This window comes from Phlebotomus papatasi, chromosome 2, assembly GCF_024763615.1.
Source record: "Phlebotomus papatasi isolate M1 chromosome 2, Ppap_2.1, whole genome shotgun sequence".
NCBI classification, from domain to species: Eukaryota; Metazoa; Arthropoda; class Insecta; order Diptera; family Psychodidae; genus Phlebotomus; species Phlebotomus papatasi.
Window position 1 is genome coordinate 53,060,490 of NC_077223.1, and position 12,684 is coordinate 53,073,173.

Consider the following 12,684-nt stretch of genomic DNA (forward strand, 5'->3'; position numbering starts at 1 on the left):
ATATTTGCACTAATATTTGGCGTATGATCTAACATTAATAGGCCAATTATTCGATAAATAAATACGAATAAATGACAATTTTATAGAAATTCACCATTAAAACATTCAAATATTGACCATTAGTCGAGTCGAGGAACCGGTCGACTCGAGAGCATTTCACCTTATTTAAAAAAAATTTCGGTGCCTATTTTTAACTATGCCGAATTTGGCATACTTCTCCTATCAGTAATGGTGTCTTTAACATACCCATCGTCCCCTATTGAAAATACATCTTCACTTGACTAAATTTTCAAACGTATAATGTTGATCACAGCAGAAACGCATTTTACAGTATTTTCTAATAGGCTCATAAATTGATTGTAAATTTAGTATAATTGATCTGAGTTTTAACCCACATTTTCAAAAAATCTATAAATTTTGCAAACTTCAACAATAAAATTTAATGACAACTTTTTATCCTTCGCCCTTTATATTGTGAATTATATTATTTAGAATATTTTATACCAGAGATTTGCTAACTAAAAATTTGTTTTTACCAAAGTAAAGCAAATTTTGCTCACTTAATTTTATTTTAAGGCTTAATTCACCTTACAAATCTTATCGCAAATTTAGTGTGTGGAATTTGCTGAAAATTGCTGAAAATACTTTATGAAAGCATCTCAAATTTTGCCCTCTCTCTTTCTCTTCCTCATTTTGCCAGAATTTTCCTCCGCGTGTTTTAAATTAGATTCAATGATTTCTACAGTGAATCACCTTCAATGAAGAGAAGAATCCAGAAGCCTCGTGAAAATTTACACTCTCTTTAGCCATCATTCGAGTGGAAATTATTCTCATGAGAGAAAAAAAAAGATAACTATTCAACAAGATCATTCGAGGATCGTTTTTTTCTCTTGGGGCATTGCGCAATCTAAACCGGCGTCTCAATTTAAGATGAAAACCCAAATAGATTTTGGCAAGAGATTTCATGATAAAACTAAGAAAAGGCGTTTACAGGCTTTATAACACTTTTCATTGAGACTCAGGAAGTTTTTCTTCTCATGTAAATCTGTATAAAAGGTCAGAAATGTTTGGGTGAACTTTGTATACTAATTGTACGTAATGAAGTAACTATATGGTTCTAAGAAATTTAACTTGAGAATTTTAAAAGAACAGAGGGGCACTTTTATTGTAAAAATATTCCCCTTCAACGAAAATATGCGTTGAAAATATGAAGGGCGACAAGAATTTAGTATGTATTCTTCTTAATTATACAGAAAAGTAAAGGCAAGTGCCGCTGAAGATTCAAATTCTTGCTGAACATTTTTTTATGTACAGGATCGTATACGACTGTGACAAGAAAATTTCGCAGAGTGCTCCACTAGGAAAATAAATATAAGAAATTATTGCATTGCTCATATGTGATAATCCTATTTTTGTTTCAAGTCAGCGTCAAGGAAAAAATATCAAAATAAACAACATATAAAAATTAGTTTTAAAAACGTTACAATAAATTCGAATTGAAAATTACATCAGTCATTAACAAAATAGATTTTTTGATTAAATTAAGAACATCGAGTTCACAGAAGACAAATTGCGAGAGTTGTGTTTAAGAGATGGTGAGAGAGAAATTTTCTCTCACAAAATGTACATATTTTCACATCCAACACACGTGAATTTTCCGTGTCCAACACCTCAAGAATATTTGTATGGTCGAGTGTCTAAATATAACAAATGGTTTGCAGCAACTAAAAGTTGTCGACTCGCGCAATTTTCCGCGCAAGTCAATCGCAATTTCACACACAACTGAGTCCTAAATCGCAAAATAGCCTGGGTTTTCCATAAGATCCATTCGAACGGCTGAGGACTCATCGAATCAGTAGATCGTCAGCCTTGCTCCGGCGCAACAATCAAACTTTCTCGGGTGATTCGGTGGTTCGCAGTGACACGTACACAAAGAAAGTTTAACTTTCTAGTCGAGAAAGCTCAATTGATCCCCGCGACTTTTTGGATATAAAGTGTGGATACTGTGTGATCCCCTTGAGAGGAAATCCGGTGGGATTCTTAATTATATATATATAGTAGTTTGCTATTGGTTGCTTCAAGAGTGTTAATCGCTTTAGCGCTGTTATCGCCAAAGGGGAGCTTTCTCCAGTGATCCTAGCTCAATAAAGGGACGCTTAACTAAGCTTTGGGGAAGGGGTGTTTATTTGAGTGATTCTCATAAGTGCACATAAAAGAGGACCATTATCCATCTAATTCAACTCCTTTGCAACCGTCTTTGCAGTCTTGTGTCAAATTCATCAAAGTGAAATAAAAGCCCAAGGAGCTTTATACCGTCAAAATGTCCACAGCCGTAAAATCATCGAAATATTCCTACCGATCGACAGGAGGCGGAAGTGCCGATGTCAACATTGAATACAGTGCTGATTTAAGTGCTCTCTCTCGCCTTGAGGTGAGTCCTTTTCACAACGAAAGCTCTTACATAATTTCCCAAGTGAAATTATATAATTTTAAATAATAAAAAATATGATATTTTTGGAAAAGAGCTTTCGTTTAACAATCTCCCTATATCTTTCAGGACAAAATTCGCCTTCTCCAGGATGACTTGGAATCTGAGAGGGAACTTCGTCAGAGGGTAAGTTGTGCAAAAAAATCCCATTCCAAAAACTGAGCTTTCGAAATAAAAAGCTCTCTATCCTTGAGAGCTTTGCTATACACTCTGGGAAACATTAAAAACAACTATCAGAAAATTTCTGTAAAGCCCACGATGCCCACGATCATTCTTAAAACTTTAAAGTTTGTCAATTTTTTTTATCCCAAAAGCTCTAAAGAGCTTTCTACAAGAAAAAAACACCCACTGAAGGGTTAATGCGACACACTCTTTCAATTTACGACAATAACCCATTACCTAATTCACTAACCTTGCATCATCAGTTGACTTAATGCCTCTGACACTTAACAAAAGTAAAAGTCCTCTTCCGATGACAATAGGATAAGCTTATGAAGGTACTTAAACCCCTTAATGAACAAATGACAGCTGAAAGATCACCAAAAGTGGGTTTCTAGAACGAAAAAAAAGTGTTCTTCCAGAAGTCGAAGAAAATTGAGAAGATGAAAAATGTCTAAGTTTTTTTTCTCTCTTTTGCCATTTAACTGCCTCGATCGCTGGTTGGAAGAGCATTCTGCTGGCTCAAAATAACAATTTTGTGAAAATTCAGAGTAGATTCTATTAATAGATGACTTCTGCTTAAAAATATTTATGAATCACTTTACTGAATATCGCTGAGAAAAGAAAATGACCTACGTTTTCGTATTCCTGTTGATGATTCAAAGATACCACGCTTGGAGATCTTCTATACAGTGCAATCTTCGATCATCCCTTTTACAATGGAACAATTTCGAAACTCCTTGTACGTTCCATTTATTTCTTTAAAGCAAAAAGATCTTATGTAAATGGAAATTTCTAAATAGAAAACTAAAAGCAAAAACTTGTGATCATTCTCACCTGGAACAGTCTCTAAAATAGACGAATAGCAAAAATATCCCCTCGATCTTCGGAAAAGCTCTCCCTCTCTCTCTCTTACAGTAATTTTATCTTTTGAGAAACACGGAAGAATGTGCGTGGGTGCAGCCCATTTCTGCCTATATACATGAAAATCTTACACAAATATTTCAACTGAATAATTTTAGCCACACACTCGCTGTGAAAAACTGTGTGTCTTCAGGAATGATCTTTCTCATTTAAATATTTTACACAATTTTCACCTCGTCTTTATTATACAGACAGGAAAAATCAAGAAAATTTCTGACAAAAGCCAGAATTGTTTATTACTTCATGATTACAATGACAGATATTTGAATTAATTTAACACAAAACCGGTATCTAAAATAGAAATTACCAAAAAAGTTTGAACAAATTCTGTAAAAATTCTTGCAAAAATAATTTTTTAAAGGAAAAAAATCTGCAAAATTTTGCAGGATCTCTATCCAATATCATTAAAAGAAATTGGCAAATGTGCAATTGTGTTTATAAACAATTCATAAATTTATTTGCTGTAGAACATGTGGGATTGCCTATGAAACTTGATATCTAAATTAAAAATTATATTTTTAAAATCTTATCGATACCATCCATCTACAGATGAATAATCTCTTGACCACACATTTTAATATTCTCTTCGACAAGAAAATCATAAATTATGCCAAACATCAAAGATAACTATCACTAAAATCAATTACACTGATTGTCATTCAAACAGGATAGTGTAAAATTTAAGTTGAGATCCATTTTTACTATTCCATTTCTTTAAAGAACAAACGCAATGACTAAAATAAACTTTTGAAGAATATAATTTTCAAAATTCTCAACAATAAAAATTTTCTAATGAAACACAAAAAAGAACAACTAATGGGGGAGAGTAATAAAGTTTTGTTATTGTGTTTAAAAATAACGAAACTATTGCTTTTGCGTGATCGCAATATCGTTCACATTTTTTATAAAACCAAGAGAGAGTTATTTAAGTTTCTCAATATTTTTTTTTGCAAAAATGTAAAAAGTAACAGATAAATTGCAAATATCAATTTTAGAAAATATAAAAGTTTTATAAAATAAAAGGTATAATCTTCATAATAAATAGGGTAAGATGGGGTTATTCGGAATCATGTCTATTTTGGAATTTTTAAATTTTCGCACTATTTCAGATGGTCAAAGAGAGAAAGAAAACCACGAAGAATTACAAGACTGCACATTTGAGAGTGCTTCTTCATTGTTTTTTCCTTTTGCCATGTAAAATTGTAAGGAAATCCCAAATGTTCCAAATTAGACATGGTTCCAAATTACCCCATGTTACCCTACTATGATGGAATAGGAAATATCTGTCTAGGTATTATGGCCTCTACACACTAGAGAAATTTATGTCCATATTGAAGAGTTTTTCCTACATAACCGTAGGGAATTTGCTTCAATATGGACTTAAATTTTTCCAGTGTGCAGAATCTTTATTTTGTAAACCCTGGTGAGGATATTTTGAATTATTATAAAGAAATATGGGAAACAGATGAAGCACACACATTTTTTTAATTTTTTGGAGCGTAGTATTAGGATTATTTGACCGTTGGCTGGGTTAGCAATTGACGAATAGGTCGTACGTTCTACCCTTGGAATTATGACAAGCACTAATATTACTCAAAACCACGTTGGGTTATTTCTTAAGGGAGACCAGGGTAGAATTAGCCGCGCATGGTATTAGACAGTGGGATGTTATAGTCTGATTTGGAAGGAATATTGAGCAAACCACTACTTATTCGAAGTAAAAACATCTCTTCCTATTCATTGAAATATTTTTCAGCCTGATACAAACATTTTTTGTACAAATTATACGCGATAAAAAATTTCATTTGCTGGCTAATTCTACCCCAGTCTCCCCTACGGCCAAACTTTGTTGAGAAACTTTGGTCAAAATGATACATTTTGACATGATTACCGTCAAAATTAATCAGTTTGATGAGAATTTTTTACAATATGTAGAAGCCATTAAGAATTAAACCTATTCCATCCTTGAAACAAATTTGGCAAAATTTTGATTTCTGATAGAAAAATCAAATGCTCCATTGCAGATTGAGCGTGAAAAGGCCGACCTTAGCGTCCAGGTTATCGCTATGTCTGAGCGTCTCGAAGAAGCTGAAGGTGGTGCTGAGAATCAGGTGGGTACACAATGTCACCACCGAAAAAATGCATCAAATTAATATTTGAAATTGCCCAAAAGTTCGAGATGAATCGCAAGCGAGATGTGGAAATGACTAAGCTTCGTAAATTGCTCGAGGATGTGCACCTGGAATCGGAAGAGACAGCCCATTTGCTGAAGAAGAAGCACCAGGAGGTCATGGCTGACTTCCAGGAACAACTTGACCTGCTGACCAAGGCTAAAGTGAGGTAATAATGGAAGGGGAAATACCTAGTATGATCATCTGAATAAACCTTAAAAAAAAAAAGAAATAACATCTCAATCGCTGAGGTGTTCTTGTAAACTTTCGCAAGGTGTTACCGCCAAAAAATATTCATTTGACTGCGATTTTCACCCCATCATAACGATCATCAGTGATCACTGAGAATGCTTCTAATGCGTGGCGCATGCGAAATGCCATCAATCGTGAGATATTTTTAGCATAAACTCTGTTTGCTCGACACTCCGGCCAAATATGTCTGCCCCTTCGCACAATGATCATGCCCGACTCTTTTCGCCGACACCATCAAGTCAGAAATTTGATATGTAGAAGTGAGATGGATAGCAAACCAAACTCCTGTTCATTTACAAATTCCACATAATTATTAACAAACACTCTTCGGCGACTGAAGTCGCAAAATGGGACCACCAAAATCCACCTTTTTGCCACCAGAGCATTTGCAAATGCATCTTTTAGAGATCTGTTTAATGACACTAAAACTGTCTCAGACTGATTATGCAATATGGAGAAATTATGAATTTCATCTTATGATTTTGCAGTATGTTGCAATTTTATTCTAGGTACAACATCACACCGACAGGTGGATGATAAATTATTTAATCTCACTGACATAAATAGAACGAAATTCATTAGATCGCGCATGTTTCTCATCTTGTTCTCTGCGATCGCAAATCACAGCGGAATCGGGGTAAATGAAGATGTTGCTTTGACGAATTTTTGATGTTTATCGTTTAACTGGAAATAGGCGGTTTTGAGGAATTTAAGAGCAAATGCCATCGATCATTTAAACTCTGACTAATTTTTCAAAATTAATGAATTCAATAATCGGAAAAGGGGAACGCAATGACACAACTTTTAGATGAAACAAATAGCGTGATTTATCACTCCAAATAAACTAAGACAGATGCTAATTGTTGTTTTGACATATAAAAGCAAGTAGAAAAATTTTTAAAGGTTTTTTTTTAACATTATCTTTAATAATTTATTAGACTTTTAAAGTAAAATGTGACCAAATGTCGATCTTTTGAAGTTAATAGGCATTAACATATCTGTCCGAAATCGTAACTTAAAGAATTTGCTTTAACAAAGAGCGCGACTTAAAAATAAAAGCCCTGGATTAATAAAAATTGAAACTTACCGTATAAAGAGACTGGTCGGCATACTTTTACTTAACTCGTTCTATCTCAATACATCCGGCTCGATTTTTATCTGTAAACCCGTAATAAATAAACGTTAGAAACCGTTTGATGAATGTTTTATAGCTAAAACTACAGTCTTTCGCAGCCTGAACGTTATTACACTGGTAAAAATAAAAGGGTCAAATTGACCCTTTTCAAAAGGGTGGATCGTATTTGACCCTTTGAAAGGTTCACTTTTGTATCACTTGAAATTTAGTATGCACATTTATCACGAATAATCATGTTTTATTGTAAACTTATTACTGATATCACATTTCTCTCATCTGAGCGAACACCAAAGATCACTTTTTCATTGTTTTTTTATTCGTTTATTCCGGAATTAAATAGATGTCAAAACCGTGACCCTTTCGAAGGGTGCCTGGTGACCCTTTCAAAGAGTCAAATATGATCCATCCTTTGGAAAAGGGTCAATTTGACCCTTTTATTTTTACCAGTGTACGTATGATTTTATCAACGATGCCAAACCACAATATCAATACGAAAACTCTCCATTATAAAATTGTATCAAATCAATCTTCAATTGGACATTCTACGAATAACTATTCTTTATTCTATTCAGGGCAGAGAAGGAGAAATCCAAATTCCAGTCTGAAGTCTACGAACTACTTTCACAAGTCGAGACCGTAAACAAGGAGAAGATTCTCGTAGTAAAGCAAGTGGAGAAACTGGAAGTGCACATATCGGAATTGAATGTTCGCATTGAAGAGCTCAATCGCACTGTCTTGGACATTACGGCCCACAAGACTCGTCTGTCTTCTGAGAATATCGAACTGGTTAAGGAGGTGCAGGACCTTAAGGTTAACATTGAGGCCGTGCAGTACTCCAAGTCCCAAGTCATCACGCAATTGGAGGATGCTCGTCGTCGTCTTGAAGATGAAGACCGTCGTCGTTCATCCCTCGAGGCCTCACTCCATCAAGTCGAAATCGAGCTTGACAGTGTTAGGCTGCAGTTGGAAGAAGAATCTGAAGCCCGTTTGGATCTTGAGCGTCAACTGGTTAAGATGACCGGTGAAGCTCAGCAATGGCGTGCCAAGTACGACGCTGAAGCTGCTGCCCGCGCTGAAGAAATTGAGGAACTTCGCCGCAAGTACACTGCCCGCATCCAAGAGCAGGAAGAACATATCGAAAGCCTACTGGTGAAACTGAACAACCTCGAGAAACAGAAGAGTCGCCTCCAGAGCGAAGTTGAGGTTCTCATCATTGATCTGGAGAAGTCCAATGCAACTGCCAGGGAGCTTCAGAAGCGCGTTGACACCCTCGAACGCACCACCGTTGAGCTTAAGACCCGTCTCGATGAGACTGTGCTTCTGTACGAGGGAGCTCAACGCGATCTTCGTAACAAGCAAGCCGAAATTACACGTCTGAACCACGAATTGGACAAGGTTAAGGAGAACAACAACCTCTTGACCCGTGAAAACAAGAAACTAGGAGGTAAATTCATTACCAACACGTTTCTAAGGGAAATTTCCGTTGTAGTAAACATTGATCTTATACTTCAGATGAACTTCATGATGCCCGTGCCACGATTGCTGACTACACTCGTCGTCTCCACGAATTTGAGCTCGAGTTGCGTCGCTTGGAGAACGAGCGCGACGAACTCACAGCTGCTTACAAGGAAGCCGAAGCTGTAAGTTCCTAGAACCCTAAACTCAAAGACCTTAAGCTAATACTGAGTGTTTCATAGGGCCGCAAAGCTGAAGAACAGCGTGCTCAGCGTCTTGCATCTGAGTTCAACTCCTTCCGCCATGAAGCTGAACGCCGTATTGCCGAAAAGGACGAAGAGATCGAATCTATTCGGTAAGTTTGGGAATAACGGGAATAACATTCAATTCAAGATATAAAGGTCATGTTATTCAAAACGAAGACATTTTACACAACATTTGGGATTTTACAATCTGCCAATATTTTCTCGTCAAAAATTCTGAAGGTGTACCGATTTTCTGTTCTTTCCTGATCGATCCATTAATCGACTGTAATTTTTTCCTTTGTTCGTTAATTCAATTGGCAAATGTAGATTTATTTAGGAAAAGACACATCCAATTATTTTGATCACATAAATATAGCCTTGAAAGAATTTTTCTAAATACATTATACTTAATCTTTGAACCTATGTATATAGAAAATAGACTTCCTGTTAAATGCCACCCCATAACAATCTGAAAATGTTTGTTCTAAGTGATGATCGCGATTGCCATTGACAGTTGAGCACAAATAACAGAGTGATCTTCAAGAGCATAAAACAGAAATGCTTAAGTGACTTTTCGAAGAACAATATCCCTCCTAATCCAACTCTATAAATACACAACAATTAAATTTAGCACTTAGCGATGGTATTGTTGTTTTTCAACCAGCCGTTTGACCTCAAAGTGGGGGATCAAGTTCACAATTTCGAAGTGCGATCAGATTGGAAAGGTCTCTCTCTTGAGGGGTTTATGCCAATTGAGGAAGACACATCAGGGGTAATCTGGAGGGAAGGAGAATGATCGTATGCCATCGATTAATGATCGTGACTAATCGCTTAGTAGGAAGTTTATAAATAAATGTGCAACGATGGACTGTGATGCATCCGGATAAAAATAATGTTACGGATGATTTGAAGAATTATCACAATGCACTATCGAAATAATCATGAAGGTGAAGATCGATTTTTGTAACAAAAGCTACTTAAGAGATAAGTGACCCATTTCAGTTGGTCGGTGAATGTCCTGTGGATGTGATCGAGGTTCGTAAGACACGTCCCAATTGTGTTTGAATAGGGCGTCGCGATCGCGATCGAGGTGTGTGGTGAGATCACCCTAAAATCTCAATTGGCAGAGGTGTTGAAGAATTTCCCACAATTTGCGAAATTGAGCGAAAAGTGGACTGAAAATAGAGTTCAATGGCAACTGTGAGAAGGAATAGATATGCACCCCACCCTAGTGCACGGTCTTTAGATGGGAAACGAGAGAGTGCAGAAACTCAGAGCCCAGCAGACAAGAGTCGATCGCTAGTGGACAAACACCGTGTTAAACCGCTCAACGTTGAGCAGGCAGTGGCAGCTGAGAGGATTGTGAAGATCTGTGAGGAAAAGAGTGGGATTGATCGGTTGATCGAAAGGAATAAGAAACGCCGCGAGGAGGACTACCTGAAGCTACTGAGGAAGCTCAACGATATCGATATCTTCGCTGAGCGATACAATTTGCAGAAAACCAAGGAAGTCATGGGGGATTACAGGCAAGAAGTTCAGATCTCCAAAGAACTTAAGAAAGCTATCAGAGGCAAATCTGCTAATGCCATAAGTCGGGCCCTCCTGGAGGAGAGTACCCGTAACATTGAGGCTGGCCAAAATGAGAATTTTACAGTCGAGGACGGTACTATAATCGTTCGATCAGGTAGCATCTCTCGTGGGCGTAGTGAGAGCAGGTATGTTCGTACATCTCATGTGGAATTCATGGATGAGCGTGCCATCAACCAGCTCGAAGCATCAGTCACTAATTCTCTGGAACAGGTGAAGCGTGAGCTAATCAACTTCAACAGCAAATCAACTGAGATCTACCACGAGACAAGGTACCCACTTGCCCCCTTAAGAATGTTGCACAGGAAATCGGTGCCAATGTTGCGCAAGAATACAAAGCTATAAATAATTCAGAGACATTTTCCCATCACACACTCAAACACAAATTAATTTCTGGGAATATTGAGGACACACATGACCTGAAATTTCATTTAAAAAAAAACACACACACACATAATAATCCCCTTATCTAATCATTCCAGCAAGCAGACGGCCATTGAGATCGAGCAACTCAATGCACGCGTTGTTGAAGCTGAAACTAAGCTTAAGACCGAAGTTGCACGCATCAAGAAGAAGCTCCAGATCACCATTACTGAACTGGAGATGTCTCTGGATGTTGCCAATAAGACCAACATTGACCTCCAGAAGACCATCAAGAAGCAATCTCTCCAGCTTACCGAACTCCAGTCCAGCTATGAGGAGATGCAACGTCAGTTGCAGCAGACTCTTGACCAGTATGCCGTTGCTCAGCGTCGTTTGACTTCCTTGACCGCTGAAATTGACGAAGTGCGTGCCAACTACGATGTTGCTCTTCGTGGAAAGCGCTCAGCTGAGCTGGCTTGTGAAGAAGCTGGTACTCGCATCACTGAGTTAAACAACATCAACGTGAGCCTTGCTTCCACTAAGGCTAAGATCGAACAGGAACTCCAGGTCATCGCAAGCGACTACGAGGAAGTCACCAGGGAGCTTCGCGTCAGTGACGAGCGCTACCAGAAAGTTCAGGTAGGTTGACGTCAACAAAATATGTGGAAGATACGTGATCAGTATTCCTCAAGGATTTTCTCTAACCATTTACCTTCTTAATAATTTTACAACCAATTTAACAAAATTCAACTTTCAATTTTAGGTAGAGCTTAAGCACACTGTTGAGCTGCTTCATGAAGAACAGGAGCGCGTTGTGAAGATCGAGGCCATTAAGAAGTCCCTTGAAGTGGAAGTTAAGGTAATACGAACTTTTTAAACGCATCAAACAACAACTAAATATGACCGTTTTTTACGCAGAACCTATCAATTCGCCTTGAGGAAGTTGAAACTAACGCCATTGTGGGCAGCAAGAGAATTATTAGCAAACTTGAGGCTCGCATCAGGGATCTGGAACTGGAACTGGAAGAGGAGAAACGACGACATGCCGAAACCATCAAGATCCTGAGGAAGAAGGAGCGCACGGTCAAGGAAGTGATGATCCAATGCGAGGAGGACCAAAAGAATGTTATCCTTCTGCAGGAGTCTCTGGAAAAGGCCAACAGCAAGATTGCTATGTTCAGGCGTCAACTCCAGGAACAGGTAAGGGTTAGATAACTGAGCTTCTTGCGAAATGTACAAATTGGATATAACCCTACGAAACTGTGCTATCTTTCTCAGGAGGGTGTTTCTCAACAATCAGTTACACGTGTCCGTCGCTTCCAACGCGAACTGGAGGCCGCTGAGGATCGTGCCGATGTCGCCGAAACCAACTTGAACTTGATCCGTGCCAAGCATCGCACCTTTGTTACAACATCCTCTGTGCCCGGATCCCAGGTCTACCTCGTCCAGGAGACCAGGACAACCACCGAATAAGCCATCTTCATAACTCTGATATCCATTCGAATTTACATCAGACAACACTTTTTTTTTCTTTTGGACAGAGAGCACATTGAATTTAATTTAGTTGTTTTCTGTATTTTTTCTTTGTCTTTTTATTTATTTATTTTTTGCTACGCGAGAGAGAGAACAAAAAAATTGCACACAACATTCCCGGCCAAAAATGCAGAGAAAGGGGAGAAAAAATTGGAACAAGAACGAAGGGCAATCTCCATCGGAATATCAATTTCAAACTCTTTCGCTTTTTTTTGCAAATAACGACCAGCGCCATCTGCCGGGATCCTCATTAAAAAAAACAAAACAAACAAACGTCAAAAACATAACTCTTCTGAAGAGAAAAGAATCATTTTATAAAGTGAAAATATGATAATAAAAATGATATTTTGAAAAAGTCTCACAACGTCAAAT

The 12,684-nt window shown here is 37.6% G+C and overlaps 1 protein-coding gene across 1 annotated transcript; it reads left to right on the forward strand.

Annotated features, from left to right (window-relative positions):
* Window positions 1-27: 27 nt before the first annotated feature.
* Window positions 28-12,670, forward strand: LOC129801643 (paramyosin, long form). The gene is made up of 12 exons (XM_055846890.1): window positions 28-2,031; window positions 2,264-2,431; window positions 2,558-2,614; window positions 5,596-5,682; window positions 5,745-5,911; window positions 7,702-8,573; window positions 8,642-8,769; window positions 8,827-8,939; window positions 10,899-11,418; window positions 11,543-11,638; window positions 11,698-11,979; window positions 12,058-12,670. The coding sequence occupies exons 2-12, from the start codon at window positions 2,321-2,323 to the stop codon at window positions 12,250-12,252; spliced, it is 2,628 nt and encodes an 875-aa protein (XP_055702865.1). The 5' UTR covers window positions 28-2,031; window positions 2,264-2,320; the 3' UTR covers window positions 12,253-12,670.
* Window positions 12,671-12,684: the final 14 nt, after the last annotated feature.